Raw genomic sequence first — 12,491 nt, forward strand, 5'->3', positions numbered from 1 at the left:
GGCCAGAGTCCCCAAGGCAGGTTCGGCTAGGGCTGGTTTTCTGTGGGATTTCGCTTACCGAGCACGGCTAGCGTCCTGCCCGTCCGGTGTCTCTTCACTGTAGGTCTACTTATCTAGCTACTGCTTGGGGGGAACTGTTCCGACTTAGGGCCTAGATTTGCATGTGCTTGTGATTCGAGTGCTAACTACATGAAATTACTTACAATGCTAAACTGTGTCTGCTACTTATAATACCTTCATGGAGATGGTGGCGCATCTTCAATGTTGGGGACAGTATTGATACCTGAGGCACCATGGAATCCCGTGATTGATGACTAACAGTATGGTCGGCTATTAACTAGTTAGAAGTTAATGCTGGGGAAATAGTTTCAATGGAGCACGTGTTGACCGGTGCTTTAGATATCAATGCAGAAAGCATATGGTTGGCAAACCATTTAATCACAAGGTCTGAGAGTCTGATATCGATTGGAGATTAGAGATATGGATGGATAACCGGTCCATAGTTATGACGACGGGAATGTTGACAGCCGAGTATCACGTGATATTGACATGGGGCCCCCAGTATTGAATACATGCGGACTTGGTTGGATCAGACTCGACATGACTGTGGTGATATTGATAATGATGGCTTTATCTTCTATTCCTTTTACGCGCCTAGACTGCTTTGACTTTCCCAGCTTGTAGGACTCTTTAGCATAGGCTTGTACAATACGTGGTAACAACAACCAAGTCTGGCGGTAGGTTCACGCCCAGTATGCATCTAGATAGAAGCTACGCACCCTCAGCAGAGAGTGATCTTCGCATACCATACCCAAGGTCAATAGCCGGAGAACAAGGAGTTAAGCGTTGTGCAGGTCAACGCAGCAACCGAGTACGGCGGTCTTCTGTTGGCGCGTGGCCCACCACGTGACCGCCCGAGCCGCTAGGGAACAACCGGCATCCGACTTCGACCTTTGCAACTCCCAACTCAGGTTCAAGAGGGATACTATCACCACCCACCCCCTTCGTCCATTGCAAGATGAGCTCTCTCCGCTTCGCTCGCTCTGCCTTCAGGGCCCGTCCCTCCGCTCTCCGCGTTCCTCTCCAGCGCAGAGGTTACGCCGAGGCTGTGTCGGACAAGATCAAGCTTTCCCTGACCCTTCCTCACCAGGTACGACTCCGATTCCGTTGAGCGCTTCTGTGCACCTGCACGAACTTTTGATACTGACAATTTATCCTTTCAACAGTCTATCTTCAAGTCGACCGGCGTGTATGTAGCCTCGCATTCCGAATAGGTCGAATTCATTGGACGACCGTCTTTCACCCTAGACCGCCCCATACTCACGATCCTTTCCCATATAGTGTCCAGGTCAACATCCCCGCCGAATCCGGAGAGATGGGTGTTCTCGCCAACCACGTCCCCTCCATTGAGCAGCTCAAGCCCGGTCTCGTTGAGATCGTTGAGGAGGGTGGTGCCAGCAAGAAGTTCTTCCGTACGTCCGACCAACCGTGTTGATACCTGTGCCGCGGGCCGAGAGTTTTCACATCAGCCGCTACACATCGTGTCCAGGGCAAGGCTGACATGACTATTTATGAAAATTAGTGTCTGGTGGTTTCGCCGTTGTCCAGCCCGACTCCCAGCTGAGCATCAACGCCGTCGAGGGTTTCCCTCTCGAGGAATTCAGCATTGACGTAGGTTCTAAACCGATCATGCTTTACCCTGTGCGCAGTGCTAATCTGTCAATCCTCAACACAGAACGTCCGTTCCCAGATCGCCGAGGCCCAGAAGATTGCCAACGGAAGCGGCAGCGAGCAGGATATTGCTGAGGCCAAGATTGAGCTTGAGGTAAGACAAACACCATTAACAAGACCTGAACATTCTGACTGACAACCAAAAACAGGTGCTGGAGAGCCTGCAGGCCGTCCTCAAATAGATACCTGATGTACATATCCACTCGCGACTTCAACTTTGAACCTGTAGAATTATAGCAATTCTCATGAAACACTTTTTTGCATGCTTTCGGGGCAGAGACCCATAAATATCTAATCTTGAAAATTGTCTGGCTGATCAACTGGTTGCTGATGCCTTTCGGCTACAGGCCTGGATCGCTCTTTCCGACATAGCTCAGGGGAGCCTTTCATATTCTCTTTCCATTCTTCGTCTACTCCCTTCTAACTTGCCCAACACCTAATTCCGGCATCATTTGGCCCTTTTGCTTCCTAGTTGATGCTAAAAAAGCAAACGATTCACTTCTGGGGTGGCAATGATGCCGTCTGCGTTCACCAAGCCAGTTGCAATCATGCAGGAGCCCAAGTCCAGTGACCTGGAATATCCCTTCTGTGAAGGCTCGGACAATCCCCAAAACTCTTCGAGTCAACTCCAGTATAAACATCCAGATGACTGTCCTGCCCGCCCGATCATGACCCGCAGCGATACTCATGATACTGATGCTTTCCACATATTTCCAATGGACGTGGATAAAGAACACTCGAAAAACCCTTCAACCTCAGAATACAAGATGATGGGAGCTCTCTTTAATAAGGACACGGCGAACCGCCAAGGATTGCCCGATCTATCCAATGATTCAGTTGTGCTTGAAAATTGGTATGAGAGCACAACCGGACCTTGCAGCACATTAGACCGAGGGACTCCGTCTCTAGCGAGACCGGAAAACACAACCCTCGTTATACTGAACGAGAAAAGCTTATCTGAACGCAATAGTCGCGGTCCTGTGGAGGCCAAATCAGCGTGGAAACCGCCTAGACCCCCTAAACCACGGTTCCTAGCACACCTTGACGTTGCCGGCTTCGAGTCATATGAGAATTCAACACCGTGCCCAATGCCTGCCTCGAGAGACGGCCCTGGGGGTCACAAATGGCTGGCACCTAGATTGCTGCAAGGTATGGACAATGATATCAGCAAGCGACGGAAACCATGGAGCGACCCCAAGCTCGGCCCATCTCGATATCTATCCCGGCCTGCCAAACGTGGCGCAAAGTCTTACCTCACCAAGAACGATCTGAGCCAGCCGTTCCCCGGCCCCTGGCCTTCAATTGATGGCTTGCTATTGCGCCAAGATTCAAGGATTGCTAAGTCGAGCCCTGCCAAGATATGCGTCCGGGACCACAGTAACGCCTTGTCAAGCCCCCAAGAGGCACGAGAGTCAAATGTGAAGCGCATAGGCAACTGGCTTGGGAAGCTACTTAGCTGGGTTTCGCACTTATCGAAGCTTAAGGAACGAGGCGTTATTAGTATATCCTTGGTTGGGCAGCGATCACTTCAGCACCCACGTTTCGGATTTGCATCCTACGAATACAGTGTGAGCTTCAAATGGTCAAATACGTCGGGGTCTATTGCAATACATCAAGGACAAGAAGAGATCAACCTACCTGCTGCGTCAAAAAATGCCACCCGTCTCTTCCGGGCTGATATTACAGTACCGTATCTCGCTATGCGGATTCTCATGGGCTTTTGTGCCGTCTGCCGGAGCCGTATGTCCAGAGGAGTCATGATTAGCTTTGTGCGACTCTTCATGAGACTCATCGGACTTCCGGTTCTGTATTTTTTAGAGAGATTGAGCGTCAGCTTGTCCATTCACCCAAGGGAGTCTAACACGACCCAGAGCGCAAGAGATCAACATGCGGTTTTTTGATCAATGGCCTGAATGATATCTTGCTCCAATTGCTACTGACGATACCTTGCAGACGTGAAAGATGTCAAATTTTTATTTTTCATTAAGGACAATAAAGCATCACAATATGAACGACATGGCAACCGTTATATGCAGGAATCGGAAAGGCAAATGAAAACATCACGGTTAAAGGAGCACCGACTCCTACTGCCTATGAGCTAGCACTGTCCATTCCCTCATAGCAGTATCTTATCACAAACCAATAGCCAAACAAAACCAACAGTTCATATCCATTCCCTTGCTCATTGCAACCGTTGTGCATGGCTGCTTTCATAGCGTCATTACCGGACATCACCAGACAAGAAGCTCTTCCCGAGCACAGATATTTTCAACAAGCACGAATCATAGTTTCCAGAAGAACCAACAACCGAGACGGCGAGTCATTGGCACTTGTACGTCATAACGTATTTCAAGATTGACATGAAGGGGTAAAATCAAAAAGAAAAAAGCAAATTCTCGGAAAGGAACTAAACACCAAGGAGAAAATGGGCATGAAATCATCAAGGTTGCTATACAGGGGAAGAGGAAGAGGAAAAGAAAAAGGGAAGTGTCATAAGTTATAGCAGGAGATACCGTTTCATCAAGTAAATTCCACACCATGCTGTTGTCTTTCCTGACGTGCTCGAGCTCTCTCCGCTCGTCTTCGTCGACGATTGCTCGCATAGTCCCCGCTCGCTTCCGTCCCAGTAAATGTACCCGGAGACGCGATACTCCCTGTCCCATAAGGATGGCTAGATGGCACCGGGGGCGGCGGGGGCGGCGGCATATGACTCCCGTTTCCGTTCTGAGGAGGTGGTGCATAGTAGGCGGACGTGGCGGGAGGCATACTTGATGATGGAGCAGCAGAAGTCGCTGGGAAGCCCGAGGAAGCCGCCGCCGCCGCAGCCTGTTCTCGTTGCATCTGTTCCTGTTGCTGGCGCTCCAGCTCCTCAACACGGCGCCAGCGGTCATACGAGCCCCCTTCGTTTCCTGATAGCGAGCTTGCACTGCCGGCGCGACGACGGGAATTCCTTCGCTCTCTTCGTCTCGCTTCGCGACTGGCGGCAGCTTCTTCATCCGTTAGTCTCCGGAGAGTAACGTGGCGGCCGTCGTTGTGCATTTTCAGTTTGACAGAAACGGGGGGAGATGCGATGGGATCGCGGTGACGGCTGCTACTCCTGGGCCGGCTGCTGCTTCGGTGACGGCTGGCGCTGCGACGGCGATGTGCCGATGACGCAGCACCTAGGGCTGTTCCGGCTGCTACTCCTGAGGCGAGCTCTGTAGGACCGTGTGTAGATGCTGCTGGTCCTGGGTATTCCGATGCTGCTGGTGGGGGAACGGGTGGCCCTGGTGCAGGCGGTATGTCTGAGCGTGCACCGTCCACTGCTCCGGATGCCATTGGGGGTCCCGCTGCTGAGACTATGGACTCGCCGTGCGGCGGACCGCGGGGTGGCCGGGACAGGTCTGTTGAAAGGTCCGTGGCTGTGAATGATGCCGGTCGGTCACGTCTTGGGTAATAGCCCTCTCCGGGGTAGCGCCGCTTGCTGTTGGCCCGGGCTAGCCGCTCGTCTTCCATCTCCCGACGGCGCATCTCTTCCACGCGACGTTGTTCTGCGTCGCCCTTGCGACGCGAGAAGAAGCCCTTGATCGCTGCAAGTGCCCCCGCTCCGAGAAGAGCGTCTCGAAGTCCGTGGGATGGCCTGCGAGGGGGAGCTTCGGAAAGATAGGTGCTGTTGTACAGGTACGAAGAGCCTGGGCTTTGAGGACGGCTTAGAGGTCGACTTGGTGGTCTGCTGGGAGGTCTGCTGGGAGGTCTGCTTGGAGGTCTGCTTGGTGGACGGTTGAGAGGAGTATGCGCTGTTGGCTCGGGTCGCCGCCCATCTTCCAGTCTACTCAAGCTTTCTTCGGTCATGCTGTCGCTCCGAGTATGAGCTCTACTGTATCGACCGGACTCCGTGTCGTTGTCTCGTTCGCGTCTTCTGTCAAAGAATTTCTTCGCGAGCCAGGCACCACCGCCAATTGCACCTAATTTCAGAAGTAAGTTCCCTTTGCCACCACGCCGTGGTCCTTCATCAGAAAGCTTTTCATCTGAGAAACTGGTATGCGATTCGTCATAATCGTGTGGTCTGCCTCTGGAACGACGTCTGAAGAGCGAAGCCAGGCCAGCTCCGGTCGCTCCTGCGGCAGCCATGGGTCCGAGGTTACTATGACCATGATCATCGGCAGCCGAGGGCCCTGAGACATAGCTGAGTCGGCTTTCGTATCCGCCGCTCTCCATGTGATATCCTTCTGTGTCGTATAGATATGACAGCACAAAGAACACTGCGAGGAGGATGAAGGCGACAACAGCGTAGAGGATAAATAGCACTTTAGGCGAGCCATAAAGGGTGAGCCCCAATGGTATCTGAACAAGACCTAGGATGGCGAGGGCGCGTCCAATCCATCGATGAATCTGTGATGTAGAAGTTAGCCTTAGGGCGGAACATCGAACGGCCACGCAACATACCACAAGCTTCAAGGGAACATGGTAACTCCTCCTGTTCCTCTCAATCTTATGGACAAGCCAGCCCCACAGAATCTGAAAGATCACTAGGACATATATCGCAAGTCCGATACCGTGATGCGGGTTTGTCAGGCTTCTCTTTGGACCGACAGCGAACCAACCGAACACGAACACGACGGTGCTCAGCAACAATGTCAGGACCTGGCACCAGACATGCAGCTTGAAGGCCCAGAAAGGATTCCATCGAGAGTAGTATCGGATGATCAAGACAGAGATTGGGACGAGAAAAAGGAAGACGATTGTAGCGATGACGCCGTGAACGACTATGAGGGTATGGTATTCGGGCATATCTTTGAATCGATTTCCCATTCCTAACATATGTAAGCGTATTTGCGCCTCATAGAGCTATAACCTTACTAACCATTGTATCGCATTGTGTCGAAGTTGATACCCATCAGATTAGGGAGGAGATATGTGTCGCGCTCCGAGTCCCACGTTCCATCGCCGACATGCAGTGTATTTGAAGCGTAGGTACTGCTCCCCGCAGCGGAGAGGCCAGAGTCGGCCGTCATGATTGCTGGAGACCTTGAGCTCTTATAATTTCCGATTGACGTGGATTCCTCCCGATCTCATTGACACTGGAATGTTCGAACTACCGACGGAGATCTAGCGAGATCCCCCACTCCGAAGAATGCACCATGCGCTGATGGGAAAGGTCGAAGGAAATCGATAGCAGTGGCGTCGACTTGAGTTCCTGGGGAATTTGTTTGCAGAGGCTAAAACGCGACCGAGCCCAGTGTTGCAATGGTTGTTTATCTTTCGAGGAATAAGAAGCTAGCGGTGAGTGATAGGTATAGATGGAGGGTGGGGGAGGGCTAGGTAGTATGGGTAACAGGGATAAGAGAACCGTGGCAGGTCACCAACCTGTATAGCCAACAAATGAAGACCACTTAGATGGGATGAAAAGAAAGAATAGCACTGAAGCAGAGGAACGGATCGTGGGACAGGGAAGCGGATAACCGCCGAACGATCGAGATGCAGGGCAAGCAAGCCGCTTCATCGCAACAACTGTTTTCCATATGCGGTTTAGCCCGTCAGCGTATATCCCGGACAACCACCAGCTGACTCAGCCATCTGCCGCGGGCGACCGCCTGCGTATGTGAGTATGATTGTCATCGACACGATTGAACGGACCCTCGCAGATCAAGGAGTTACTTTATTCGCGATGGTCGATGCTTTAATTAATGGACGTACTGATCCCGATGGAAGCTGGGGCACAGCTACTAACTGATGACACAGTCTCACGAAAACTGGTTGCTATCCAAATAGCAGGGTCAGTGTGTTGCTCCATGTTTGCTGGAGATTTCCAGAGCACCGATCCCAGTTATTTGATCAATAGTAGTGAGGCCGTTGGTCTTTCTGTAGTATTGATTGTTAAGTTAACCCTGCGGTCCTCGCGCATCGACCAAGGCAGCAGTACTAAGTTTAGGTCAATTAATCCACCCAGGAACCGATCCACCAGACTTGCAAGGAACCCAACTCCAGCAATTAGCCAGCAGAGTTGGGAAAGCGGTCAGGCCAGGTGACCGCAATCGCGTGCTTTCCGTATCTTATCAGCTGCTCTCTCCGCCAGCGATCCACCCCATCCTCCCTCCTTGAGGCATATAGATAGCCTCTCCATCTTGCTGCAGTGCCCTTCCTACGCCCTCCTATACAAAGAAACAGCAGGAGAGCTACAAGGAGCTAAATATGGCAACTCAGCTAGAGATTTTCGTGAGGGCGCTTTCTCGGTATGTTTTTTTTCCCTCTGAATCTCTCGCCTTATCTCTTTTGTACAATGTACTAACACACCATGGCAATGCAGCCTACTCGGCTGGATATAGTACGTCTTTAAGCCCGAAGTTCTCAGGGAAGATACTATCACGACAGGCGTGAGACTTCAGGAGATTGTACATACTGATTACCTCTCTTCAGCACGTTCTGTTGGTCTGCGTCCTTCTATCCCCAGCCGATCAACAACTTCCGGCGACGGTCGACAACGGGGCTGGCAATCGACTTTCCTACCATCAACGTGCTGGGCTTCGTGTGCTATACCATATATACTTCCGCTTTCCTTTACTCTCCCGTGATCCGTCATCAATATGCTGCTCGTCACCCACTTGCTGAGGACCCGACCGTGCGCTTCAACGACTTTGCCTTCGCCCTACATGCTGTCGTCCTTAGCTTCATCACGTATACACAGTTCTGGCCATTCATCTGGGGGTTCAAGGTCTCTCGCCATCAGAAAGTTAGCAAGCCGGTAGCAGGCCTTTTCTGGGGCTCTATAGTCGGCGTCACGATCGTGATCTTCATCGTTCTCGGTCAGAGCCCAAATAACGGCTATGACCCATACTCCTGGGCGTGGATCGATGTTGTAAGTAGCCCAAGGATTTGGAAATGGCTATCCCGCATGTGCTCTAACCCCTAACTCCTGGGTCAATCTAGATATATGCCCTTTCTTACGTGAAACTGGTCATCACCATCGTGAAGTACGTACCTCAAGCGTGGGTTAACTATAAGCGTAAATCCACATACGGCTGGAGTATCGGACAGATCTTATTTGATTTGTCTGGGGGTGTCTTATCCCTTGCCCAGTTGCTGCTGGATTCTAGCTTCCAAGATGACTGGAGTGGAGTCACAGGAAATCCCATCAAGTTCCTTTTGTCGAACGTTACCATCTTTTTCGATCTGATCTTTGTGGTACAGCACTATATCCTCTACAGAGATGCAGTGGACGATAGCGGTAAGGACCGGAACCCGAGTGATCGGACTCCTTTGTTGTCCGTGTCCGACGGACAGCCCGGGCGCAGTTAGTGTTTAGACTTCCGTCTCTCGTGGTGGTCAAATGTCAGAAATTTGGAACGCTTCGGCGGCCCCGACCCGTCGGCGGTCCCGGTTTCTTGGATGGATTGAATATAAGCACGTTGTTTTTGTTTGGAGGGTCTTGTGTGTCATGTGAAGAGCATCGAGCTGGTTGACATAAATTTTCGCTTTTACGATTTTCGGTCGGATGATGACTGAGGCTGAGATTCTGTGACATGTATGACCTCATAGACCTCTCCGCCAACACAGCCGAACGGAGCAACCGTCTGGGAAAATGGCTGTAGCTCGTATACAGTGTCTACGGCCTGGATGACCATGCGAAGCTCAAAATAGTCATGTGTGTTGGTTGGGGAGGAATGATAGAACGGCTTATCAATTGCGACAATGTATTTTTGGAACAATGTCTTTGGCTCTCTCCGCGAAAGTGTATCTACACATCCACACCGCGATGTAACATGGCAGTGACACGCGATCTAACCCGGCCTAGGCCAGATCTGCAAACTCGATGGAGGTCAGTCCAAGAAGACTCAAAGACTACTGGACCTGGCGACACCGCTCTTTGGCACCCGGTCCATGCTGACAGCGACCCTCTTTCCGGGCCTTCCTGCGTGCAATCCTCCAGTCCCGGGGCCCCGTCACCTAGAAATACTGGCAACCAAGGCCCGACGGCAGGGATCATGGGCACAAAGGCTTAAGTCCATCTGGCGGTAAGCCAAAATGATCTGCATTCTCAGCCATGGTTATAGCGTCGAAATGCACGCCCCTTTGGGAATAAGCGTGGGGGCCTGACCTACCCGTCCAAGTAAATATAGCGAATAGTTGACGTCGTCCAACCTTCAATGGCGAGGGACATTGCCCAACGATATGACTCGTATGCCGACTATTTTCTTAGTTTGATGCCTTTTTTGCCTTGCCTCCTACCCTGTTGGGCCATCCTGGGATCGGATCACCTGGAACTTTGTTTAGAAGGTTGTCGCTCGGCGCTGAGGCTCAGACGGCATTTAGACTTTCCATCCAAGTTCCCCATAAACCAGAGAGTTCCGCATGCATATGTACGATGCAGTGGCCGGAACAAGTACACGACACAGCCAATCATCGCGCAGCCTCGTCCGTCCATACGCTGGTCCGCCGACTCCCCGTACGGACGCGCCCTATCAGCGCCGAGCAAAAGGTCCTGCAACCACTGGATTGGGGCTCAAACGTCATCCTCATGTCCAGAACTGTCTGTATTACCCATCATCACTTGTCTGGTGCCTTATGGAAGTATCCTGTGACGCTCTTCACCTCAGCCCTATCAAAGAGTCGGACTTAAGCGGCAATGGAACACTTGCTACTTCTACATAAGCCGCGAGAGTCCTGTTTTGGCACGGTAAACCGGAAAGGCAAAGAGAAAAGAAAACGTACATACCAAAAAACAGAGCATTACTATTGATCTGCTTGGGCACTGTGCCTCAGATTGGATGGATCGTCTCTAAGCAAATGTGTCATCCGAATAGGGTTGGTTCTACATTTTCAGCCGCAGTGCATGACAATTCATTAGTTCTGCATGCCTATTCGAGTTACCAATCACCTCGCAGCCGAATAAACGTTCCCCTTGGCTTTTGGAGAGTTTAGACACGGGAATCCCGAGCTGCATTTCCAGGGCAAACGTGGGAGCCACCAGCGATGAAGGCCAATACCAAAGTCAATGGTACAGTGACATCGACGTCCTAATCCCGATTATTGATCATCTGTGAAGAGATTCGCTCAGCTACCCGTTGACCGTCAGCCCTGGGGGATGTGCATAGCCACATCTGACATTCGAGACACTCCTGAAGATAAGAATGTTGGAGTACCACGGCTTCTACTGGCTTTAAATATCCAGAATGCATCCAAGCCCACCAACTTGTGACAAACCATTCAAAGAAATAGGCTTCATCCCACTGAGACATCCCGAGTCCCCTCGATACATGAACTACAAGTACCGCCGAAGGTACGTCCATGGACAAAGATACATTGGTGAGACCCGTGCCCGGCGGAATAAATCCCCCCATACTGATTAGCCTCAGAACAAGCGCAGCCGCGTGTCCAGGGCACTTTTATCCAGTTCCGAACCATCCGCAATGACCTCTAGGACTACAATCAACAGAGCCATGCTGATGGTGCCCGGCGGCTCCTCAACCCACAGTACGATGTCGTCAGAGGTGCAGCCATATCTTTTTCCCGCTATAGCCTTTCAACAGGCCCCCCTGTCAGATGCCCGCAGCATGTCTGGGTCAGTTCCCTACGCCTTCGACCAAGCACAGCCCCTCCATCAAAGGAAACCAGACGTTGGAACCCACTACTTTCAGGACCAAGAGTCCTATACACCCTTATTCTCAAATCAGACCATACCACCACAGTCATTCAGACCCGATATTGAATCCTTTCCCCCAGCCATACCAACCACAGACGGTGCATACTTCCCTATCGATCAAGAAGAATGGCTCGCGATAGCAGTATCACAGTCACCTCTCAACCCTACAAATACAGACTATTACCTCCCAGAGTCAGCTCCATCCTCCTTCTCTCAGTCACGGCTAACCCCCGTAACCACCGCATCTTTATCTTCCGCCACCACCGCAGACCTTGACTTCGAGCTTGATCTCGACCTCGATCTAGACGATCTCCAACTCCAATCCCTATCCGACACCTCCTCCGCCCGCAGCCAGACGCGAGATCTAACCAACTACGGCATTAAAAATCCCGACGGAACCTGGCGCTGCGCATATCCCGGCTGCTCATCACACGCCGTCTTCCGTCGGGGCTGTGATCTCCGGAAACACTATAATCGTCACCGCAAACATCTCTTTTGCCGGTACGAAGGGTGTCCGCAGGCTGTGCGGGGCGGGTTCTCCAGCAAGAAAGACAGAGATCGACATGAGGCAAAACACAACCCAGAAATACCTTGTGAGTGGGACGGGTGTCAGCGGGTATTTAGTAGGGTAGACAACATGAAGGATCATGTGAGGAGGATTCATAAGAGGAGGGAGACTTGATGATTTCTCTTTTCCTCACCCTTATAATTTTCCCATCCTCTCTCCCTCCTTCCTTCTTACTTTCCTACTGCTGCCCCTCCCCTTCATGAAAATACTTTCACATTAACATTTTTTTCTATTGAACAAAACCAAACGGGATATACACAGTTCCGGGACTGTATGGAGATAAATGGGACTAACGGCGCGATTTACTGGTTTTTGAGGAAAGGAATCATTTGGATTTGATTTGGTTTGGTTTTTACCTGGTTTCATCTGGAAATTCAAGCGACGGCAAAATTGGCCACCAGCACTGCGGGACAGTGACAGGCAATTCTGAGAACTACTTACTACCTTACCAACTAAATTGACTCATCATCTACTTTTTACTGTACTTATACGTGTCTTCTTTTGAGACGTTCCCACTTTTCTTGGTTTTTCTTTTTCAGCCTTGCCAATTTTATGCTTTCTGACGTGGTGTGA

General features: G+C 51.2%; 6 protein-coding genes across 6 annotated transcripts; 5 read left to right on the top strand and 1 right to left on the bottom strand.

Annotated features, from left to right (window-relative positions):
- Positions 1-1,018: 1,018 nt before the first annotated feature.
- On the top strand, positions 1,019-1,913 carry An01g04930 (uncharacterized protein; the record flags this gene model as incomplete). The annotated part of the gene is made up of 6 exons (XM_001388882.3): positions 1,019-1,150; positions 1,227-1,249; positions 1,342-1,472; positions 1,583-1,671; positions 1,736-1,825; positions 1,881-1,913. The coding sequence occupies 6 exons, from the start codon at positions 1,019-1,021 to the stop codon at positions 1,911-1,913; spliced, it is 498 nt and encodes a 165-aa protein (XP_001388919.1).
- A 333-nt stretch (positions 1,914-2,246) lies between these two features.
- On the top strand, positions 2,247-3,632 carry An01g04940 (hypothetical protein; the record flags this gene model as incomplete). The annotated part of the gene is made up of 1 exon (XM_059747835.1): positions 2,247-3,632. The coding sequence occupies one exon, from the start codon at positions 2,247-2,249 to the stop codon at positions 3,630-3,632; it is 1,386 nt and encodes a 461-aa protein (XP_059599650.1).
- A 619-nt stretch (positions 3,633-4,251) lies between these two features.
- Positions 4,252-6,725, bottom strand: An01g04950 (uncharacterized protein; the record flags this gene model as incomplete). The annotated part of the gene is made up of 3 exons (XM_059747842.1): positions 4,252-6,102; positions 6,157-6,524; positions 6,575-6,725. 3 exons carry the CDS (start codon positions 6,723-6,725, stop codon positions 4,252-4,254), a joined length of 2,370 nt encoding a protein of 789 aa, XP_059599651.1.
- Positions 6,726-7,010: 285 nt separating this feature from the next.
- An01g04960 (hypothetical protein) lies at positions 7,011-7,739 on the top strand (the record flags this gene model as incomplete). The annotated part of the gene is made up of 3 exons (XM_059747848.1): positions 7,011-7,079; positions 7,244-7,403; positions 7,486-7,739. The coding sequence occupies 3 exons, from the start codon at positions 7,011-7,013 to the stop codon at positions 7,737-7,739; spliced, it is 483 nt and encodes a 160-aa protein (XP_059599652.1).
- A 163-nt stretch (positions 7,740-7,902) lies between these two features.
- Positions 7,903-9,006, top strand: An01g04970 (uncharacterized protein; the record flags this gene model as incomplete). Its single annotated transcript, XM_001388886.3, has 4 exons — positions 7,903-7,943; positions 8,018-8,035; positions 8,128-8,566; positions 8,638-9,006. 4 exons carry the CDS (start codon positions 7,903-7,905, stop codon positions 9,004-9,006), a joined length of 867 nt encoding a protein of 288 aa, XP_001388923.1.
- Positions 9,007-10,880: 1,874 nt separating this feature from the next.
- On the top strand, positions 10,881-12,032 carry An01g04980 (uncharacterized protein; the record flags this gene model as incomplete). The annotated part of the gene is made up of 2 exons (XM_001388887.3): positions 10,881-10,987; positions 11,075-12,032. The coding sequence occupies 2 exons, from the start codon at positions 10,881-10,883 to the stop codon at positions 12,030-12,032; spliced, it is 1,065 nt and encodes a 354-aa protein (XP_001388924.3).
- Between the last annotated feature and the right edge of the window lie 459 nt (positions 12,033-12,491).

The sequence above is a fragment of the Aspergillus niger genome (genome assembly GCF_000002855.4).
Source record: "Aspergillus niger supercontig An01".
In the NCBI taxonomy this organism is placed as follows: Eukaryota; Fungi; Ascomycota; class Eurotiomycetes; order Eurotiales; family Aspergillaceae; genus Aspergillus; species Aspergillus niger.